This window comes from Antedon mediterranea, chromosome 7 (assembly GCF_964355755.1).
Source record: "Antedon mediterranea chromosome 7, ecAntMedi1.1, whole genome shotgun sequence".
NCBI classification, from domain to species: Eukaryota; Metazoa; Echinodermata; class Crinoidea; order Comatulida; family Antedonidae; genus Antedon; species Antedon mediterranea.
In genome coordinates, this window is record NC_092676.1 from 23026183 (window position 1) to 23044810 (window position 18628).

The 18628-nt window shown below is 32.6% G+C and overlaps 1 protein-coding gene across 1 annotated transcript; it reads right to left on the reverse strand.

Moving 5' to 3' along the window:
• Positions 1–101: 101 nt before the first annotated feature.
• Positions 102–16169, reverse strand: LOC140055526 (NACHT and WD repeat domain-containing protein 2-like). The gene is made up of 26 exons (XM_072100866.1): positions 15652–16169; positions 15263–15459; positions 14499–14681; positions 13928–14254; positions 13332–13486; positions 13045–13148; positions 12166–12247; positions 11524–11632; positions 10474–10649; positions 10142–10206; positions 8595–8771; positions 8141–8340; positions 7725–7869; positions 6987–7182; positions 6714–6791; positions 6306–6483; positions 5897–6048; positions 5404–5542; positions 5163–5314; positions 4877–4969; positions 4453–4698; positions 3833–4018; positions 3353–3500; positions 2773–2908; positions 2035–2251; positions 102–1040 (listed from the first exon to the last, which is right to left on the reverse strand). Exons 1-26 carry the CDS (start codon positions 16167–16169, stop codon positions 453–455), a joined length of 4947 nt encoding a protein of 1648 aa, XP_071956967.1. The 3' UTR covers positions 102–452.
• Between the last annotated feature and the right edge of the window lie 2459 nt (positions 16170–18628).

Below are 18628 nucleotides of genomic sequence, written 5' to 3' on the forward strand. Positions count from 1 at the left end.
ATAATGCCATAATTATTATTAAATAAATAATAAGGTTAGGCTAAATTAAGATTACTTTAATAAACATGATGTAAAAATAATGGTACAATAGGATAGCCCATTAAAATTGCATACAGTATTTCCAATAATGGTAAATTCAAATAATGTATATAGGTCTACTATACATACAAATATTTGGTTCCAAAAGGTGGTGACTTCTGATGACCTATATATATACATATATGAAGGGAACACAGGCGGCAAGGAGGCATACAAATAAAAAAAAAATAAACAATCACGTTCTAAGCGTACTGTTATGATTAGGCCCTACTGTATTATCATAATAGTTCATTAATTGAAATGTATATAATTATTAAAATGAATGTTGTTTTATTGCAGCTACAAATGTACATTTGGCTGACATGTCACATGGAGCTCCACATCACGTCAGGGCGTATTGATATTTAAAAATTCTACTTAATATTCACAAATCTTAAAAACCGAACACTGCCATTTTGAAAGCCAGCTATCACACTGCGCCTATCTCTTGAAAGATCAAACGATGTGATATCAATTGATTTGTAACAATATTTGTTAGCGTCTTTTTTACTGTCCAACTCAGCTAAATGCAACATATCTTGTTCAACATACCCCAACATTAACGTGTCTAGTAACTTCTCATCAGATATTGTTACATTTGTCTTTGGTTTAACAAAAATTCTATTATAGTTTGCCGTTAGAGATTGTTCGTAGATTATATTCATAGAATCATACTCTAAAACCTGAACGACACACTCTTTGTTGTCCTTCGCGTTTCGTGATATCTTCTGATAAAACACTAACACATTTGGGCCTAGAAAACCGAGTTGGTGAGCACGAGAGAAATTGTTACCGAGCGAACATTTCTTGAGGATTCTGCTGTATGATGGGCTCCAGATAGTGAATGACAACGTGCCTTGAATGTCAACGTCTGCGAGCATTGCAGCGGATTGATTTTCAGATACGATAACAGACAGAGTTGCTAATCGGTCGCCATCTTTATTCATTACTGCTGAAACAATCTGGAAATTGGATATAAAAAAGTTAAAGTTGGAATATAAAAAAGTAAATAATAAGCTTCAACAAGTATTATGTTAAATAACATTTAAAAACGTAATCAATACATCCCTACATATTTTCTTTTTGCATAAATCAACAAAATGTGTACACAATTACTAGTTTTTTTTTTATTTATTTTTTTTTTGTCTTGTGTGAGTTCTTCTCACGTTTATTTAAATTCTCATTGATGAATATATTATATACATATAAGTACATTTGTGACAATTAAAAGTAAGTGTTTAGAGTAGTTAAAATACCGGTATATTTACATAATAAGATGCCAGAATTCAGTATTAACCATATATTTTCTCATTTAAAATTTTAGATACGATGTTAATTAAAATGTAGAAATGAAAAATGGCGGTTATTTGTGTTCTTATTTGTGTTTGAGTAGAGAGGTTATAAACTCAGGGGAGGAAAATGTAGTATCCTCCCTTTTCACCAAGATAAGATGGATGGAATGAAAAAAAGATAAATGCAATAGGTTGAAAGTTAGTTATTTAGAATGATAGCATGAAATGGTATATTTAATGAAAACCGTAAGGTTAGAGTCCATATACTGTGCAAGTCCAAGATGCAATTTTGGCTCTGTGTGTATGTGAGACGCTTCATACCCGATGTCATCTTAGTACAACTACTACTTACAATTTGTATTTACGGTATAACATTATTGCAAATATTTTTTTTATTTTTTTTATTTGTTAACAGTTTTCAATCTAGTTTCCAGATCAGTTCAAAATGCGACAACAAACTGTAAACTACCACCATTTTATTCTTCAGTTGTAAGATCACATTACAACAATACGTCATTTCATTGGCTGCTGATAACAGGAACTCAACAAATAGTTGTCAAATAGTCTCTGTCAAGTTTTTCAACTGATCTTTTCTTTACTCGAAATAGCTTTAAAAATCTTTCTAACAAAGTTTGATATAATGTCATCTAGCTTTTAACCCTACCTTCTGGTTATCCCCATGCTTGAAGTCTCGTAGATCAGATTCGTAGACATCAGCTGGAAAGATATCAGGACACGATTTCCATTCATCTACCATGCATGACGCCATGACTGACATACAATACAGAACACCTGGTCTATTACCTGTACTAAAATATGCGTTTAGTCCACTACGCGAAAAATGCACGAAGAAGAACGTGGGACTTGCAAACGGTACCAATCTAACCATCAGAATAAAACGGAGAAAGAAAATATTTGTTTAAATCTGAAAACTAGTTTTTGGTTACTTCTTTCTTCTCAAGCATCAGGAAGAAAAATAGAAAGTAGACCTACAGTCTTTCTAAAGCATCATCACCTGTATTCACTAATGTTATATTATGGAGCAGGATGAGAAAAGACAGGAGATGGTTTCAGAATACTGTTAGAGAAGCCACTTTCAGAGTTTGCTTTGACGAAGATATATTATGATTTCAATTGAACTAGGACAGAATTACAATGTTCAATACTATTTAAGTTTTCGTTTATCAAATCATTTATGTAATAAATTTAGATGTCAGTTACTTGATTGAAACTAATACTATATTCCTTTAGTATTACAAACAAGATGCTGTTTACAATCACTAATATTTATATTTGATTAGATTTCAATATTTTCTTGAAGAAAAGTCATTGTTGAGAAATTCTGCTTCTTTTATTGTTTTGTTGAAAATATAAGAGAGGCTGTAGAGAAGTCCATACTTACTTGTGTTTACAGTTGATGGTCATGCTATTAGCTGTAGTTGTAGAGGCTGATGTGTTCCATATATCGATTGCTTGATCTCCACAAAATCCGACAACAAACATGTTGTTTTCGGACACACAACCAATACGTTTAACATCTATGTAAAAATGGATTGGTTGGAATTAATTACTTTAAACTATTATCAAGACTACCCTAGTGTCTTTAGCTCTGTTTCAATCTTTATTTGACATAAAAGTGTGATGTGCCCATATATGGACATGATGATGTCATATCACTACCACATTTGGGTATATCACTACCACATTTGGGTATATCACTACCACATTTGGGTATATCAGTACCATATTTGGGTATATCAGTACCATATTTGGGTATATCACTACCACATTTGGGTATATCAGTACCATATTTGATTACATCACACTTCTTTTGTCAAACTAGTTTGATTGTTTAGACAGGGCTTTTACCAATGAGCCAATATATTGGAAAAACGAAGAGAGTTCAGTAAACCACTAACATCTTGGAAAATTAACTATAATGTTTAACGGTTATTCTGGTGAATATGATGATAGTAACTTACGGCAAGATGTCTCCGACACAAGAACTCGCGTGACGGTTGGAGGAGATACGTTCGTTTGCCAGAAGTAGGTAGTCTTGTTGGATGCAACAGTTACAGCACTGGTTCCGTCTGGAGAGAAGATGCAGCTTTCTATTGCGTGGCTGTGCGTCTGTAAAGTTTAATAATGCATATAGGTTTTTAATATAGCAGCTCTAAAATATAATTTTCACACAAGTTGAAGAAAATTAAAATGCTCAAAAAACGTGTATATTGCACAATGATAATAATTACAAGGAAGAACATCATGGTTTGTGTACATGTTGCCAAAAGATTCGTTTTGATGTCTGTAATGTGTTATTCTCTAGTGTTGTCGTCACGGCTATAAATGTAAATTAAAGACACCTCTCTTCGAATAGGCCTAAAAGGTCGAGGCAGATAATATTAAATTAATACAATAGTTTAATGTAAATTAATACTTTGCTATAATTATCCTATACTCACAACACCTCGCGCAAAGTTTTCAGTTGATAGGTCACGTGAATCCCAGATGCGCACAGATTGGTCTTCACTCCCGGTTGCCACCATCGTTGTATCATCTTGTGATCTTTCAAAAGAACATGAGCTTACTGGTGCAGTATGTCCTTTTAAGTAAGTCCATGTTGCTCCACTTTTTTGGAACTTCAAAATCTAGAAAAGATAAACTATGTTTAAAATAAAAATAAACAAAAAAAAAGAAAACAACACAATAAAAGAAAATGTGAAACAAGAATAAAAACAAGAAAATTGAGAAACAGAGAATTATAGTAGTAAAAAAAAAGAAAATCTAAAATACAGAACTTAATTTTAAATTCAATAAGTTCACGTTTATAAAAAGGAAATAAAAAGTAGACAGAAGATAGATAGATAGATAGATAGATAGATAGATAGATAGATAGATAGATAGAAGAATAAAACAGAAAGAAAAACAAGTAAATAGCGAAAAAAGAAGAGAGAAAACATAACAAAACAAAGAGCAGTAAAGTACTGAAGTAAACTTTTAAAAACAACAATGTCTGAAATATGATGAAATTTGATTTACTTGAACTTTTACAGATAATGATTATAATAGCTCAAATATTTACTCGTAAAGTGGAATCCTGGCCATCCATGGAAGCCACATAATCTAAATTTTGTGAAATCACTGCATGTCCCTGTTGACAATTTAATGATAACCTATCTCCAATTGGTTCAGGATTGGCTCCGGCTGTATTCCATCGGTATGTTCCGTTCGGCAGTATTCCTAAAACGCGTTTACTGTCCAAAGAAAACGCTAAAAAGCTTCCAGTGAGATTAGTTTTTAAATTGTTCGCACCAAACATTTTCGCTTCCTATGTTACAAAAAATAGAAATAATAATAATTTAAATTTTAGTGCGGAAGACTTCTAAGCAAAAACTAAATATAAGTTTTTCTTATCCTTTGTTGTTCACCACCACCTTTAATCATAAATTATTCATAATTATATTTAAGAGATTGAGCAAGTATTAAGAAGATGAAGATTTATGAACCTGCTGTTTTGAAATGTCCCATAAAACCACTGTCTTGTTTGCCATAACAAGCCACTTTTCGTTAGGCGCAAACGCAACACACTTTGGTCGACACTAAAAGAAAATATGTGAAGCTAACTTTAATACCTAAATCTAGATTCTTGGAATTTCCAGTTGACTTTGATGTCAAAATCGAAATTAATTATATATATGAGTAAAGATTAGTCACGGCAACTGGTTTTCTGAGGAGTATACCTTAAACCATGTAAACTATAACATCATGTAGTGTACTTCAATTTAATATTACCTTAAGTTCTCTCTTTTTTACAACGTTTCCTGATGGTACACGGTAAGTAATCAATCGACCATAGGAGACGACGTGGATAATCTTGCATGGCTTAGGAATAAGCATGGTTGCCAAATGGTCAACATCTGTTTCTATGCACATTGAAAGTTTTCCTAAACAAAATAGCATAATTGATATTTTTGTTATTAAGACCATAAAAAAAGAAAAGAAAAAAAAACCCCGTAGGCATAATGCAACTTACCTTTTGGGAAACCTCCGGTACCCAAACCATATACATAAATTCCAGTTCTCGTCAAGCAGCAAACCCAATGACAGTTACTTGGAAATTCCACTTTCATTGCAGAGCACTCTAACGTCATTTCGAGTGCACCACTAGCTACCTGAAATTCAATATTATAACCATAGCTTAAATGATTGATTGACTAATAGGCCGGCCAATTTACTAACTGTATGTTTAAATCCCTAACAAAATTTTTAATTGATATTAATAAACACTGTAGTTTAAAATATGACGTATATATTTGAAAACAATGAGTACCTAAATGTAGTACCGGTACATTTAAATAGATCAATTAGAGTAAAAGTCAACAGCAAGTAAAGGTATACCAAATGTGTTAGAAAGACAGTTACTACAAAGGTGTAGGTGACGAATGTTATTACATAAATTATTGTGTAACTTTTTGTCCATTTTGAAACACTGTATTCACAGTGACATTCAAGAATCTCTAACTTACCCTCCATACTTTGAAAATATCTTCGCCACTCACAGTAGCTAGATATTTTGCTGACGGGGAAAATTTACATAACTTGACGGCAGCCGTGTGTTGTAATGTCATAACCTCAGAGTTAACGGTTTGATTCTTACTCAAATCAAGTAAACAGTTCACTAAAATAGTATAACATTAACAATGTTATTTGTAACGATTTGTATGGTTATATCATTATTTAATTGTTGATTGTTAAAGCTTGGTTCAAACTGGGATGCTGATGGACCAGGCGCAACTTATATAATCTGACCAATGAGAAGTGACGGTATACATGGGTTTGGCTGCGCCATAGCTTATGATTGGTCAAACGACTTGCGTTTAGTGTAGGCCTATTATATGTTCTGTGATTATGAATAATAGTTGAACTTAGCCATACTTGTGTTATTTCTTTCTCTGATGTAGTCCATAGCAGCCAAAGTACACACTGACGCGTCTGGCTCATTCAGAGCTTGTTGGCAGATCAATTCCGGATGAGCTTGAAACATGTGGATATTTGCACGTACAAGTCGATAGAAGTCACGTAGAGTTGGACTATTTTCTGCCTTTGCTGATGCCTGATCAAAAGAAAACACTGGCTTTAATGTTGGTCAATATCATAATGCAGTTTTTTCTAAACTAAAACAAGTTGTGAGGGTTCAACAATTTCAACTAAGAAGAAGCTAGAGTTCCCGTAATTGTAAATTACTGTAGTTCATTCTACTGCAACAATTAAATGTGTCATTAAACCATACCATATCATTAAAATGAAATAAATTGTGAAGTAATGAAGTTGTTTTTTTAATACCTCTGCTAATTCCAACACTAGTTGATAACTTCGTCCTGTTTTACACTTAGCACGAATCCATGGTATCGTACACAGTTCCTAAAAATAAAGATACATTCTCTACGTTAGCTAGCAGTTAACTAAAAGGAACAGGAAAAAACTAGAAGTTATTCAAGAATTTTACTTTAGAGAGCACCGAATTTTTATAAAGGTCGACCGTGCTATGTTTCATTGCACTTTAAAATAAAAAAAACCAACATTATAATAATACAAAATAACAACATCACGACCTACTTTCTCACATTCTGTCCACATCCCAGCCTTTATAAGGTGGTACGGAAGCTCTGTTAGTTTTCTCAAGTTGAATCGATCACTGTTCATCTTCCCCTTCCTACTTACTACCACAAGAGGCTGGAGAGGGAGACGTCGATTTGCTATGTTTGGTTCATTTGTTTTCTTGTCTCGAAAAGGTTTTGGAACATTTGCCCATCTGAAAAAAATGAATTTATAATAGACAATAATCAGATGGATGATCTCATAAAATGTTACTTGAATTGATAATAAAAAGTACGTCATGTGTGTCATCAACATAATGTTTTTGTTTTATCTTTATACTGGGTGACCTCTTCAGTCAAAGACTGATCTCCCAGAGGGCCCAGTTGGTGATAAGTGGCTGTGATGTACTAATACACCGGGGTAACCCCCTACTCGTCTCGAAAGATGTTCTAGGTTCTTTAAAGTGCACACGATTTATAGTCCTTATCCGAGAAGACTCGTTCTACCACCAGAACCATGGAGTGAGTGGGCCTCGAACCCCTGCCGATGTTATGGCTACGTGATTACGGTTCCACTGTCTTAACCGCTCGGCCACTCACTCACGTTAAATTTCATGTTAAATACTAGTAGGCCCACTGAAGTTACAAATAATACTGTAAGTTATTCGTAATCTTTATAAATTGAAGTTTTCTTCTATACTTGTGTACTACATAGTCGCCCGGATGTTGCATAATGTACACAGTACAATGTGATTACCTTCCCATAAAGTAATGAGCAAGAGACTGATGAAGAAATTGATCATTTTCTGACAAGTAACGTTGCCTGGCAACTTCATGAAACAAACGATGATACCATCGATACACCACTACGTCATCAGCACCTCCTTCGACAATATACGAACCTGAAAAAAAAAAAAAAAAATAATTCACTTAGAAATATGAAATATAAATTCGTAACAAAAATTTCAAATGTTCATCTCCTCTTATTTCCACTTTGACGAGTTACTTAGAGGCAATTAGAACATAGTACTTATAGTTATCAACATTAATTAGCAATGGAGTATGCACACCACATTACTACAGTAAACAAATAATACACATGTAATGAAATTCTATTTTAAGATTTAAATAAACATTTAGAGTTTATTAAATGAATAGTTAAATAATACAAACCAAGGTCTAATCTCAAACGAGTCCAAAGCAAAGATGGAAGTCTTCTGATTGGTGGAATATGAAATTCAAAGCAGTCATCTAGAACGATTTCATCACATGACAAAACGTCTAAAAGTTCATTGGCTGAAAGACCAGTTTTGGCAGCTGTAATGTAACCAAGAGCTCTTCTGACTAACGTTTGTCCGTGAATTTCTTCCAACCTAAAGAGACAAAGTATAACAATAAATAAGTTTGTTATGGCATGTTATGTTATGTAACTAATTTATTCTAACTAACAACTCGAAACAATAAATTTGACCAATCACAAATCAACAAATCTTCAAAACTGTAGTATAGCTTCTAAATTGGCAATTACGCGTACGTTCTAGTGAAACAAGCTTTAGCAATATCAAATAGATTTGATAGATATATTAGATATATTTTCTATAATGTTAAACATAGCACGTGCACTTACTCGTTAAATAGTTGATTAATAAGTCCATTAACAGTATCAGCAAGGGTACATTCACTCTCATCTGTATAACTATGCCATGATTTGGCAATATCACAGGCGAGCTTCAGAAACAAAGGCGTCGGCTTACCGTCTTTGTGAGCGCCTATTATTACTTTCTTCTGCTGAGATGATACTGTCCTTTATTTATAAAAAGTAAAGAGAAATATTAGATTTATAGTTTCACTTAATTAATTTTGCGCAAAATTAATTTCAAATATAGGTCTTATCTAAGTGGATTTAAAGATTTCGGTGATCATTAATCAGTTTAAGATTGTTATCTTGTTAGGTTAGACGAATGAATATGTTATGGTTTATAATACTAGGCGAAACATGTGATGCCGCCTGTATTACGGAATTTTCCAATGATGATACATGAAGAAATCAAGATACAGTTAGGCCTAATAATAATAATAATAACAGGATTTTTATAGCGCACATACCACTCAAGAGAGCTCAAGGCGCATTAAAAAAAAAATAAAAACAAATCATACAAATGCCTGACAAATAAAATGCAATTTCTTTGGAGGATCCCCATCCGTTCTCGTTCTGTCGCGGTCCCGGACCCCTACCTAGGTGACCAAACAAAGGAGCAGGATACACATTTGCCTTGCCACAGACGACCGGGTGCTCAGAGACAACAACCAAGACAGAGGCACCCCAAAGATAATGCTGGTCAGGAAAAAGTATACTATACAATTCTAGAACTTTAAGAAACCTCATGATTTCCATATGCCTAGTTCCGTTCCGATAAACGAGTGCATTAAATATGAAAGAAAATACATACCAAGCATTTAAATACATGCCATCGTCAAAGATGCAATTGTTGGTGATAATATGATGATATATGATATATTTTACTCGTGAAAGAATGTTGTTCTTTCATACATTAATCTAAATCACCGCAACTACAAACGCTATACAAACACATTCGATATTAAAGATGTATTGTCCCTTAAAACACAAAAAAATGAAGGTCAAATTATTCTAAATTTAAATTGGCCATATAAAAGTAGTATTAAAGTTATTCACTTTAAGTCGAAAATTCGAGCTAAAAACAACAAGTTTACGTAATTAACAGGTAAATCAATTTGATTGCATTTCTTCTGGAAAATTGTCGCGAGCGAAAGTAAACAAAGATTTCAAACCACGAGTAAGCATTACGCATGATGCTAATTAGGATTGTTTACAACTCATCACGATTGAGAAGGTGTTCTCACACAGATCGCGAGGAAGTTTTATAATTATGCATATAGAGTAGCCAAACAAGCGCGTTGCATCATGAGATATGTTTTGATCGAAAACTTTGACTGGAAGTCAAAGTTATTTTTTGAACAAAAAACGTCTGTATTTCAGTTAAATTTATTTTTCGACTAATTTTTGGGGAAAGTTATTTACTTTTATGATACTTAGGCCTACTGCAAAATGACCAACTTTTAAAAAAAATCTTTTTTTAACTTTTTTTTTTTTGGAATTAGTCAAAGGGAAAATACATCTTTAAACTAACATACCTATTTTCTTTGGCAAGAAGTAAATCGATCATTGAATTGGTATCAGCTTCATCAGGTGGAAGAATCTGTCGGGAGTGAAAATGCATTCATGATTAAGAACAATATTAAACAAAAACTGATATTGAAGTTGTCATATTCAAAGACGACGCCGCCGGTGTTAATGTATTTCCAAAGCGTAGCATTGTAGCTTGTCAGTATATCTACGACTTTCTTCAACTATAGTCCGCGAGACATGTATTAACAAATGGCCGTGTTAAACAGATAAACATAATATTACTTTACGGTTCTAAATACAAAGTAAACAAAGATAGATATTGTAATTAATCTATTACCTCTAGAAAATATTCTTTGGATTTGACGACATTCTTGGAAGCAGAAAGGCATCCCCCAGCATTGGGTCTAACAGTCACTATCATGTGAACAAACGGTGGCAAGTTGCATGGTAACCAATGTAAATCACGCCCTTCGTTATCATCAGACAGTTGGTCAAGAGAGTCAATGAAGATAACTGTAGCGGAAAAACAATAAATAGTGTTACCAGTATTGATTATAAACTGCTATCATTTGTTTACATTAAGTCTCATTTCGTCGTTTTTTCTGAATCTAACCATTTTACAGGAGGCAATTATTACCGTATATGATAGTGAAGACATTTTTCTTCTGGCTTCTATAACTATGAATCATCATATCATGTGAATATTATTGTGATATTATTATTATAACACATAACATTCCTGTAATTTTGATGGAGACTCAAAAAACACAACAACAAAACAAATCAGATATGTGGTCAATAGGCTATGGAGATAAATAAATAAGTAGATAGATTCTTTAGATGTTACAAAAACAAACAAATTAGGTATGAATGAAATGACAAGAATCTACTTAAAAAGTTTTATAAAACAATTAATGAAAGATGGAAGTTTATATTTCTAATTAATTACACCATCACACTCATAAACATTGTAAATGTGAATGTGTTGCTTTCCATAGCATTTATTTTTCCAATATAAAATATCAGAAAGTTGCTTTTTGTACACTGCATATCATATCATTACATATTACACATATAAAACATACACATCACAATAAAATAAATATAAGAACGATCGATATCATTGATATACAAAACAAATAGTACATTCAATTGAAGAGAGATTCGACGAATAACGTGATGAAATTAAAGCTTCTCATCGATTATAAATATTGAAAAATATACTTCTATTTTGTTTACCTTTTTCTTAATAAGTACACGCTACCTAGAAAATAAAGTTGGTTTGGTATGCTTATTAATTTGTTAATCAGTTAAGTTGGATACAGTAGGCTAGTTAGTTTTTGTTAGTTATCAGAATAATAATTAAAAAAGAACACGTAGGACCTACTAAACGGCATCGATGATGTAGCTTTTTGCAGTAATTGCATAAACTTTTCCTCGAGATGTTTATAATCTCCTTGTACACTGCTTGGATTGATTTTCAAAACATAACTAAGCTGAAAGGAAAAAAGTGTAATAATATTCCAATGTGCACGTTACGTTGCATTCTTTTATGGGCCTTTCAAGTCCAGATAAAGTAAAGATAATAAATAAATGGACATTTGCCTGGGCCTGTGCGTTCGTTTATATGCTTTATTCCAAAAGCATGCACGTATATGTAATTTAACCAATCACAAACGAATATTTTGAACTATCATCCATTTGATTGGTCAAATTAGTTGCGTTGCTAGTTGGAACCAAACTAAAGTCTTACAGATACAGGTATATTTGTATTTGTATAACTGAAAAGTCGATTGATAAAATTCAGATATAACTATTACTAAGATACAAGATGAATATATCAATTTAATTTAATCCATGAATGAATGAAATAAACTCAGACTTTAGACAATAATTATATTCGATCGACATTATGACCGAATATATTACTTTTTTTTCTTGTCGACATTTATGATAATAATAATTCATGAATATAATTATTATATTCATGAATTACACATAAGTTATCTCATTTCTTTTATGTACTAACCTGTCTACATACGCTGTAAAGAAGATCCCGGATGTTTGAAGACTCTGGTGTGACGCCAATAAAACGAACAATGTGAGCTGGCCTATTACAAAATACACAAGCGTAAATAAAATAAATAAATACACAGGCTGGTTGCTTATCTGCAATAGCAGAGCTATACAATGTAATATGGCAACTTGTTCCTATTATTTACTGTCGCCTTATTCTAAACTTATTCTAAACTTATTCTAAAGCGCTAGATACAGATTTCATTTCTTTTCATAACATTTAACTTCTAGTTTATATTTTTTGTTTTGTTTTTATAAATTTTTATATCCGTTTTTGTCGACAGGGCCACAATGCAAAACAAGTATATTTCTACTTGATTGTGTATAATTCTGTATAAATATATTGTTAAATAAATAAATAAATAAATATATAAAAATAAACCTATAGTTGTATAATATCTTTATAGGTTTTAATAGAGGTCAATTACAATTTCTATTAAAGACTATGATAAATACAGTATAAAGCGAAATCGATACGCTTTAAAAGGAGAAAATAAAACTGGAATTACGACAGTAAATTAATGCAGATTTAGGTGAAGTGAGAATTAATTATTCGCGCAGCAAAGCTTCAACGGAAATTGCGTTACCATAGTAACAACCAAGCAATGTTAAGAATAAATATTCCATTGTACATATTATATATGTTATGTTTCCTTTTGATGGTTGATTCATAATCAGCCACTGCAAACAAAATGCACATTTAAAATATAAAAATATAGGCCTGTAAAGTCAAGCTAAAGCTCACTCTACACACTCTATGTGACAAAAATATTTGATATGCCCATTATGAACCAGTTTGATATTCACACTAATAACAAGACAAGTACTGTACCTTTCGTCTGAGTTCATTGTGTCCCAACGTGCTAATGATTTACTGAAAACTTTGGCAAGTACAGATGTTTTACCGCTTCCTCCTACACCATGTAATACAAATGGCTAAAAATAAAACATAATAAATTAGTAGATAATATATAGTGTTATGTATTGAGTCCATGCACTTACTAGCCAAGCCGTTTGAATGTTTGAAAGGACGAGGTTTTACTGGGGGATTAGCGTTCTTCTAACGGGAGGTAAATGAAAGGTACTCAGATCGATGTTTTAAAAAACAATTTATTTTACCTTTTTTCCACTTTCTTGTTTTAAGTACGTCATAATTTCTTCTAAAATTGATTCACGTCCTGAGAACATTTCGGCTCTTTCACGAGCGAAAACACTGTGGTTGACAACTTCAGCATACACAGAGTTATTCATAGTGGATCTATGTTCCGCCGCTCCTAATTAAAATAACCATTATTAGTTAGAGTGTATTGAGAAGCTGAATTTTTTAGTAATAGAAGTAGTATTCTAGTAAATAGATTATGAGATTTGGGATGGTTCAGTATTTCTGAAACGGGTTGGAACTTCTACAGAATAGTATTAGTAGATTATGGTCGACCTAGACTATGATGATTATACTTCCTAACCTAACGTAGGCCTATGTTGGTATGGCATATATAATCTTAAATTAGACCAAAACGAGCACAGCAAAATGTGTACTTACTTGAATTTTGCACTGTGTTATTAAAAGGCGTACAAATGCATTTATATTTTTATACTAATTATTTATTTAACTCTTTTATTTATACATTCACTTTTTGTCAACCAATAGATGATTCATGCCATGCCGCCTCTGTTTATTCTTTGAGTTAACTACCAATGTAACCAAAATATCTTACCGTTTTTGATCGAGTCCACCATGTATTCACAAAACTTATCACAGAACGTCTTCAGAGCTTTCTTATTCTCTGGATTAGTCGACATCTCTTCGTTGGAAGGTTTAAACTCCATTTTATAACGGTTCAAGTTGCTTTCTTGTAAATTGTTCCAAATGGTTGACTTAAGTTGTTCTAACTTTCTAGACGCGTTGGCGTCTACATTCCCGTGAACCATATCGACGTAGCCAATCTTGGAAGCTTGCTGGGCGTCAAATGATCTTAGGTCTCGGTCGAAAAAGAAACATCTTTTTTGTTCGCTTTTGTCATCGATTGCTTCCATGATTTCTCCTAAATAAAAGACAATTTTGTTTGAATCACTGATAAAATGAAATGTATACATACTAATTAAAGGTAACAGAAACAAAATGCAATAATATTACAAGAGGAACCGTATTTGGGTGTGGAAACAGTTAAGCAAAACGATGATTCACAAAGTTAGAAAACCTATATTTGTTTTTTTTTTCATGTTTTTCAAACGCTGCAAATAATTTTATATTTTTAATGTTTCTCTAGTGATGAAGACGTACAGTACCTTCAGTAATGGACCGGGTTAACTCCATCTTGGTATCATGTGACAGTTCAGAAAACATGATTGCTGAGAAAATTGCTTTTTGTAAGATATCAAACGTGTCATTCCAACCCTTGATGTCATCGCTGCTGTTTTTGTCGTAATTCGGGAATTTATTCGTGATTGGTTGCAAAACGAATTCTGGCTCTGAAACACATAATTTATAATTATTAGAACATGTTTATTAAAGCAAAACATATTGTTTTGTAAATGAAGTGACATTATTTTATTCATTTTTTCAACAACACATAATATTCTAATTTGAAGGATCCAAACTAGAAGCCATTCTTTTATTAGGATCATTTCCTAAGTAAAAAGAAGAATAATAAATTAATGAATTAACAAGTTTAACCCGATTATAGCTCTGTCTATATTATCAAACTAGTTTGACAAAAAAAGTGTGATATGCCCAAACATGGTAGTGATATAATGTCATCATGTCCATATATGGGCACATCACATTTTTGTTGTCACATAAAGTTTGATATTGTAGACAAGACTTAACGCCAATATACAGACAGTGGTAATACAAATATAAAATCTATGTTATTCATTATGACAAGGATAGATACAGATTCTACATAGGACAAGCTAAGTGGTTTTCCGCTTCTTATCGTTACCACTCGTCTGTGTAAATTGGCCTTTAGAAGGAACTTTAAACAAACTTGTTCATTTCTGTTTTATAAAAAAATATACGATATTATAATATGATATAATAAATACATTACCCAGGGAGTTCGTATCTAATTTGTACCATTCTTTCAAAAGTTCTATAGCGTTGTCGTCTGCTGCATCTCGACTTGTTGAGTTTTCCATGTACGACATAAATGTCATGAAGGTTTTTGATTCAATGATTCGTGGTATCGGTCGCCAACCGTACTTATTTCCAAGAATACCAACAAAAAATGGACCTATGGAAGTTTTTCTATATAGAAAATCAAAATGCAGTTTTAACTATAACATTATTTATTGGGACAAAATCGAGTACAGCTATTTTTAAAAGAATTTTGTGGATTAGATATCAGAATCACATGACAAAATTTGATATAATTTGCATTACAAAGAGGCTTAGAAAAATTACTGCCTACTTTTGCTTGCATTAAATTGTGAATATTACCTGCATCTCTGGACTTCTGCTAGACAAATACTGGTAGCCTGATGCGAGTTGGCAAGAACACGTCTTATTCCCCATCGTAAGTCAACAACATTGAAATCTAGTCCAATCTTGCGACAGAATTCCCGCAGAAATGGATAAACATCTTCCATCAAAAGATCTCGTTCCATCTTAGTATCCGTGAAAGTTGAACTGACAAAAACCCAAACCTCATTTCCATTTCTTTTGATGTGCATATCTGGAATCTTTCCTTGCATCATTTCTCGGAATTCATCTCTTTTTTCAACATCATTTTCTACGCGTTGCATACCAATAAGAAAGTCTTCAAACTCGTCAGCCGCGTCTTTTAAAATCGTTTTCCATGGTTGACGGTCGTCACGCGGGGTGTCCCAAAGACCTCCTCCACGCATTCTGATTGTCGCCATGTGAGCTGTTCGGTAGGCACTTAAACGATTCCAGCTCTTTTTCTCAGTAGACTTTGCCGGTTTCCCTGGTAGCTGCATACCTACGGCATTACCCATTTTGAGGACAGACGGTCAAACACTCCTTAAATCTGAATAATATTATATACTGTAATCATTTATTTATTATTTGTATAATTTATGTAGTATTTTTTCGATTGCCATTTTGATGCATTTGATGTATGATTATAATTAGAATGTTTAATTATATCTTAATAGCTTCAATGCATTCCGATTCTACTATAATATGTGACAATTAATATGTGACAATCATTAAAAACGTTCAAGATGATGAATTACTTAATTACTTTATACGAAACCATGTATACATCATGCTGTAGTGTGTTGACATCTTTGTTTAATTAAACCAATTCATTTCGATAAGTATGTTGACCAATTGGAAAATATTCATGGCACAGTATTTTATATTTTGCAACAGCACCTAAACTTGCATGCTATCCACCATGCCTAATATACTAACAAGGATAATACAAGAAAAGAGTGTACGCTGTTCTCTTACTCACCACGCATGAATGTCGCTACATTTTCAAATAATAGACTATTAACTGAAGAAGTACGTATCTTTTTGTATTTAATTAACATTTGAAATGTACTTATATCCTCATGTATTATTAATATAAACCTAATAATAATTTCAGTAAGTTCATATTTGTACTAATGTAACTTTATGCTTACGTCATCTTTGATCACATTTAGAGTCCCAAAGTCCACATGTGACCGGTCTTTGTTATGATATTAATAATAATAATAATAATAATATCGAAACAATCATCATTTAAAGATGTATTGTCCCTTTGTCAAATTCCAAAAAAATAAAAATAAAAAGATTTCGAAAAAAAGTAGGTCATTTTGAAGTATTATACAGTAATAGTTATTAACTTTCACCAAAAATAGCCGAAAAAAAAATCATTTAACTGAAATACAGACTTTTTTTTTTTGTTCAAAAAATAACTTTGACTTCCAGTCAAAGTTTTCGATCAAAACATATCTCATAATGCAACGCGCTTATTTGGCTACTCTGTATGCATAATCATAAAACTTCCTCGCGATCTGTGTGAAAACACCTTCTCAACCGTAGGAGTTGTAAACAATCCTAATTAACATCATGCATAATGTATACTCATGGTTTGAAATCTTTGTTTACTTTCGCTCGCGACGATTTTCCAGACGAAATGTAATCAAATTAATTTAGCTGTTAATTACGTAAAATTGGTGTTTTTGGCTCGAATTTTTGACTTAAAGTAAAAAACTTTAATATTACTTTGATATCGCCAATTTAAATTTAGAATATTTTGACCTTCATTTTTTGTGTTTCAAGGGACAATACATCTTTAATGTAGGTTGAACTGTAAACTGTAGGCCTAGTATAGGCCCCTATATTTTACCAGGGAAAAGAACGATGCTTTTATCATTGTATACATAATGACAATTACAAAACATTACAAAACACAGTAGGCTATGCTAAGAAAAACATGCAATTATCGATTTTAATCACCAAGTGCCAATATCGTAGCAGTGAAATATCGTATATTGTAGATAGTACCGTACCGTATATTGAGTATGTACTTAAATGAAAGCAGCATGATTTGAGTGTGTGTTTACTTACCTCACTGTGGGTGTGTTCATCGGTTGATTCACTAAATGATTTTTAGGTCTAAATATGCTACCTTAGCTTCATTGAATAAAAAAGGTTGTGTTGCATCCTCGCCTAGCTTATTCTATTCATCCGATCGTATTATTCTTTTGTGTTGGAGTTACGCATGAGTGCTCATTTAAGAATGTTTACTGTTGTCAAGATCAGACAGCCACTAAAGTGTGACTGAAAAAAGGGTGGCGCTGCCTGAAACACAGAGATCCACAGTTTCTATAAAGAGATAACGATCTTGTAATCCTGAAAATAAATATGTCTATACATTTTGGTTCATTTAATATTAAATTATGTCATTTATTTTACATGAATTGAGTCTATTATGTTTCATAGCAAAATCATGTTGGGTTTTTTTCTCAAATTATCTCACATTAACAACAGCAAACTGTATTAGGCCTAGACATACAGTGAATTGTATCTACTGTTTTGTCGTTCTCGTAGCTCTCCTTTCGTTTATTTTTACGGCAGCTTGTTTCCTTTGTAGCTCTTCTCTTTCGTAATTTATATCAAGAAATCTTTAGTGCAGTATTCGGAGATTCCAAATAAATAGAAAATGGCAATAACATACAATGGGGGGGGGGGGGGGGGGGGGGTGTAGGATAGGGGTTGATAGTTGTTCAGTGCCTTTATATTTTCTCTATGTAATTCATTAATTGTTATATTGTTATTGTTAAGGATGCCCCTTTGTACTAAAGTGTGCCACCGATCTAAAGGTGTAATTCCAAATAAATAAATAAATAAATACAATCAGGCAAGAGTGAAATTACACTCAAAACTGTGTCATTTATTACTTTGTAATTTAGGATTACCTCTCTGCAAGACTTTGAGAACTTATCTTTTGATCATACTT

Bases quoted from the DNA above. Each gene is read 5' to 3' on its own strand.
- LOC140055526 (XM_072100866.1), bottom strand. From the start codon at position 16,169: ATGGGTAATGCCGTAGGTATGCAGCTACCAGGGAAACCGGCAAAGTCT. The intron at 11,633-12,165 runs GTTAGTACATAA...TTTTCCTTTCAG, and splicing joins TTTACAGCGTATGTAGACAG to CTTAGTTATGTTTTGAAAAT. The intron at 4,699-4,876 runs GTTCATAAATCT...TTTGTAACATAG, and splicing joins GGGACATTTCAAAACAGCAG to GAAGCGAAAATGTTTGGTGC.